At 40.7% G+C, this 3,723-nt stretch overlaps 2 protein-coding genes across 2 annotated transcripts; both read left to right on the plus strand.

The window, feature by feature from the left end:
* Positions 1-363: 363 nt before the first annotated feature.
* LOC149927131 (baculoviral IAP repeat-containing protein 3-like) lies at positions 364-843 on the plus strand. The gene has a single exon (XM_090157810.1). It carries the CDS (start codon positions 364-366, stop codon positions 841-843), a length of 480 nt encoding a protein of 159 aa, XP_090013936.1.
* Positions 844-1,159: 316 nt separating this feature from the next.
* On the plus strand, positions 1,160-1,585 carry LOC149927132 (putative inhibitor of apoptosis). The gene has a single exon (XM_090157811.1). It carries the CDS (start codon positions 1,160-1,162, stop codon positions 1,583-1,585), a length of 426 nt encoding a protein of 141 aa, XP_090013937.1.
* The last annotated feature ends 2,138 nt before the right edge of the window (positions 1,586-3,723 follow it).

Raw genomic sequence — 3,723 nt, forward strand, 5'->3', positions numbered from 1 at the left:
TCTAGACATGCCCGGGCAATAATAGATTTTTTTCTCCCGAAGAATTCGAGGGGGGTCGCGTGATAATAGACAATTTTTTAGGGGGTCGTTCACACCCCTCAGCGAGAGACGGAGAGATAAAGAGAGGAATTTACCCCCGCCTCAGTTCTAAGGATCATTCGATCGGTCGCGGACGAAGGTGATAGACACCATTTTACTCAGCTTCCGTTAAAAGATGCATTTTGAGAAAAATAGGATCGCTAGATTCAGAGGGTTTCCCTGTAAGTTTTTAAACGTGAGGGAGCTAGCGAAAGCGGGTTTTTTCTACACCGGGCACACTAATAACGTCATGTGCTTCTCTTGCGAGAGGGTCTCAAGGGATAGATGCCTAACGACGTCCCGTTGCTGATACATATAGAACAGAGTCGCTTATGCAAATTCGTAAATGACGAGAATACGGGGAATGATCCCGTCCTAGAACGGGTGAAAGACTATAAAGAGCAGATGGATGAGACGGAGGACCTGGAGCTAAATCCTATGCGCCATGAGCTCGAGAGAATTCGCTCGTTTAACAAGGGATTCTCGGTTAATATCGTAGATGGTAGAGCTTTAGCCCGCGCGGGGTTTTATTATTTGAATTACAAAGATTCGGTTAAATGCTTCGCCTGTGAGGGTGAACTTATGGCGTGGGAAAAAGACGATAGTCCTTTCGGTGAACATAGAAAATATTTCCCGCATTGTAAATTTCTATTAGGCGAGGAATGTGGAAACGTAGCTCATTTTATAGCTGACGAGGATATTGTAGAAACTAACAAGCCACCTTATTCTTCGACTGCCGAGAAAGCCATAGTATACTGTTTTTAAAAAAAAGGGGTTGAAATTTTAGAGGGGGATAAAAGGAAACGCCTGGAGACTAAACATTTTTGCCCAATTGGATAATAGATTTTGGAGGCCGTGGGAATCTTTTTCCCCAAACTTTCTCACGGTTTGAGAAATTCCTTTATTAAGGGGTGTCTCTCTCGCCCCCCTAGTTAGAGATTTCTCCCGGGATTTTAGTTCGATAGGTAATCATTCGATCGCTACTTTACGAAGGTGTCGGATAAAGTTTTTAATCTGCTCTAGAAAAATGAATACCCTGGCAAAGCGAGTCGCGACATTAAAGAAATTTAGTACCGCGTATATGGATACTCTCGAGCTAGCCCAGGCGGGGTTTTTCTACATTGGTCACAAGGACCTGACAGTGTGTTTCTGGTGCGACGGTTTGGGATACAGGGTGTGCGAGTACGCCAAGCTCGAGTTCGCTAAGCTACAGGAGAACTACGATGCCCAACTAGGCCCTATGAGGTATGCGGACGAGCGGTTGAAAACTTTCGCCATTTTCCCGCTAGAGAATCCGTGCCAGATGGAACTCACTAACGCGGGTTTTTTCTACACCAACTTTGCGGACTGCGTGAAATGTTTTTTCTGTGGTGGTGAGATCGGAGGATGGGCGGCTGAAGACGATGTCTTTCGGGAACACGAGAGATTGTTTCCCGATTGCGAATTTGTAAAAAACTATTATTGCGGGAACGTCTTTTTAAAATCATTCGTGCTCAACACCGCGTAAAATTTGACCTGGTTCCCGTAACTTTCTTTTTCCTCGATGTAGAAGATCGAACTAACTATTCCTTATTAAATAATTTCCATTTTAAAAGAAGAATCTCCCTTATTAATAATATTTTACATTCTATTTTAATAAAACATGTACAGAAAAGTGTAATAAAAAATGATTTAGTATGATATTCGTCTCGTTATTTTTTCCCAATACATTTTAGGTAAAAAAGAGATATAGGTAAGTGGAGGTATCCATAAAATGAGGTAGGTGAGCGAGGTGAAGATAAAAAGGCGAGCGAAGTTAGAGGGCTCAATAATTTTGGTATCTATAAAAAATGGTGTTTAAGGATAAGGAAATCTTGGAGCCTTATCCATATTCTAGCTCCATGATCGTCTTATCTCTGCCCAGGCCCTCTTCTCTCACGATTGAAATTAACCGGGCATGCCTTCATTCACAAATTTCTTATAATAACCTAAATCTCACGATCATAAGCGAAAATTACCTCGTTAAATCATGTTTTTGGTTCAATATTAGTGTAATTGTACCACTGAATTTTCGGGCGCTTGGATCAAACGACCTTCAAACCTGGCTAAAATAATAATTGAGCTAATTACGAACTTGGCGCTTAGCGTAACGTCCGAGTTACAACGGCGAGGGATCTCCTTCGCCAGCTATTTCTGGCCTATTGGAAATTAAAACGCTTTCATAAGGAAAACCACTCCTACATTAGGTTATTTGAAAATAAAATCGACAAGTGTAAATCCGTTTTCATTGATATATTTCATCATCAAGGTAACCTGTCAGTCATTCTACAAACCAAGAAAGAGAAAATAGTAACTTGTCGTCAGTAGCTTAGTACAGCGTTTCGTCGTGTAAAAGATGGTTTTAAATGGCCTTAACTCACTTGACGATCTACTTTCATTTGGAAAATGAGTTTGGTTTTAACGACCTTTAAAGCGAGGGGCTAACCACTCTTAGAAAGTCTGTACACCGGATTACGCTTAGATTAGCAGGTACTTAAAAGATTACGCGTAATCCCATTAGTACAGTAAAAGGTACGGCTCTGTACACCGATTACGCCTTAGAGAAGCACTGGCGATTCCAAAAAGTCGGAATAAATGCAAGAATGTCCTTTGTAAACCTGCTTTATTGGGAACAAGACGAGGGGATAACCACTTACAGTAATCGTTGTACACTCTGGCAGAAATTATTATGTAATTGCCGCATAATCACGTTTTTAGCGTTCTCAGTTGTAACCACAGTAACCATTTGGTATTCGCGGATTTCCATTGGTAATCGTTTCGAATTATCACTGTAATTGCGAAAATTATTCTGTTATTATTTAAAATATTTCTGTTTTACTTAGTAAGGTCACTTCTTATCGCTGTAATCTCGCGATTTTAAAATATTTCTGTAATGGCTGTTCCTATTTGCTCCAATATAAAGTCACACAGAAAATACTAATAACATAATTGGAATCTTTGGATAAAATATAATTCAGAAATAGGTTGCATACTGTGCGTTTGGACAAAACTTCAGCCAAATTTGACATAGTTCTTGTATTTCAACGAAGTTACCAGCTCAATCCCTAAAACGAAGAATAAAATCGGCACTTTAGTCTAGGCAGCTGCTTTACTAAATCATTCCTCAGATAGAGTAGCGGAAAATATTATTTTTCAAAGAGATACAGAAATAAAGCCGCGTTCACAAAGACGTTAAAAATGGTTAATAGCTGAAGTTGAAAGCGTAAGGTAGAAGACCAACTTAGAAATCGGCGGTTCACAAACCCGCCGAAAGTCGAAAGGGGAGAGAAAACTTCTCAAGACGAGATTGAAATCGGCAGTCAACCCGTATCTACTCGTGGTTTTGGTGCGCTCATGCTGCCACAAATAAAACTGTGTTAGCGCGAGTAAAGGATGTCTGTGTGAAACAGAAAGGCTGAAGTCGGATCATCCCGCCGAAAGCGAAATGCTTTTCCCCCTTTAACTTTAGAATTCTCCTCAACAAAACGTCTTTGTGTACACGGCTTTACAACTGTGATGACGGGCCTGGATGCACCCTGATCTTGGAGAGAGTTTCACCTAGGAACTATATGTAGTGCCTTGGCAATTAGTTACATTTTCCTTTGAAATCCAGCTTCGTAGTGGTTC

The sequence above is a fragment of the Leiobunum rupestre genome, chromosome 9, assembly GCF_980474605.1.
Source record: "Leiobunum rupestre chromosome 9, qqLeiRupe1.1.hap1, whole genome shotgun sequence".
Classification (NCBI taxonomy): domain Eukaryota; kingdom Metazoa; phylum Arthropoda; class Arachnida; order Opiliones; family Sclerosomatidae; genus Leiobunum; species Leiobunum rupestre.

What these genes read in the sequence shown, in the direction of transcription:
- LOC149927131 (XM_090157810.1), top strand. Translation starts at nt 364, where the DNA reads ATGCCTAACGACGTCCCGTTGCTGATACATATAGAACAGAGTCGCTTA.
- LOC149927132 (XM_090157811.1), top strand. Translation starts at nt 1,160, where the DNA reads ATGGATACTCTCGAGCTAGCCCAGGCGGGGTTTTTCTACATTGGTCAC.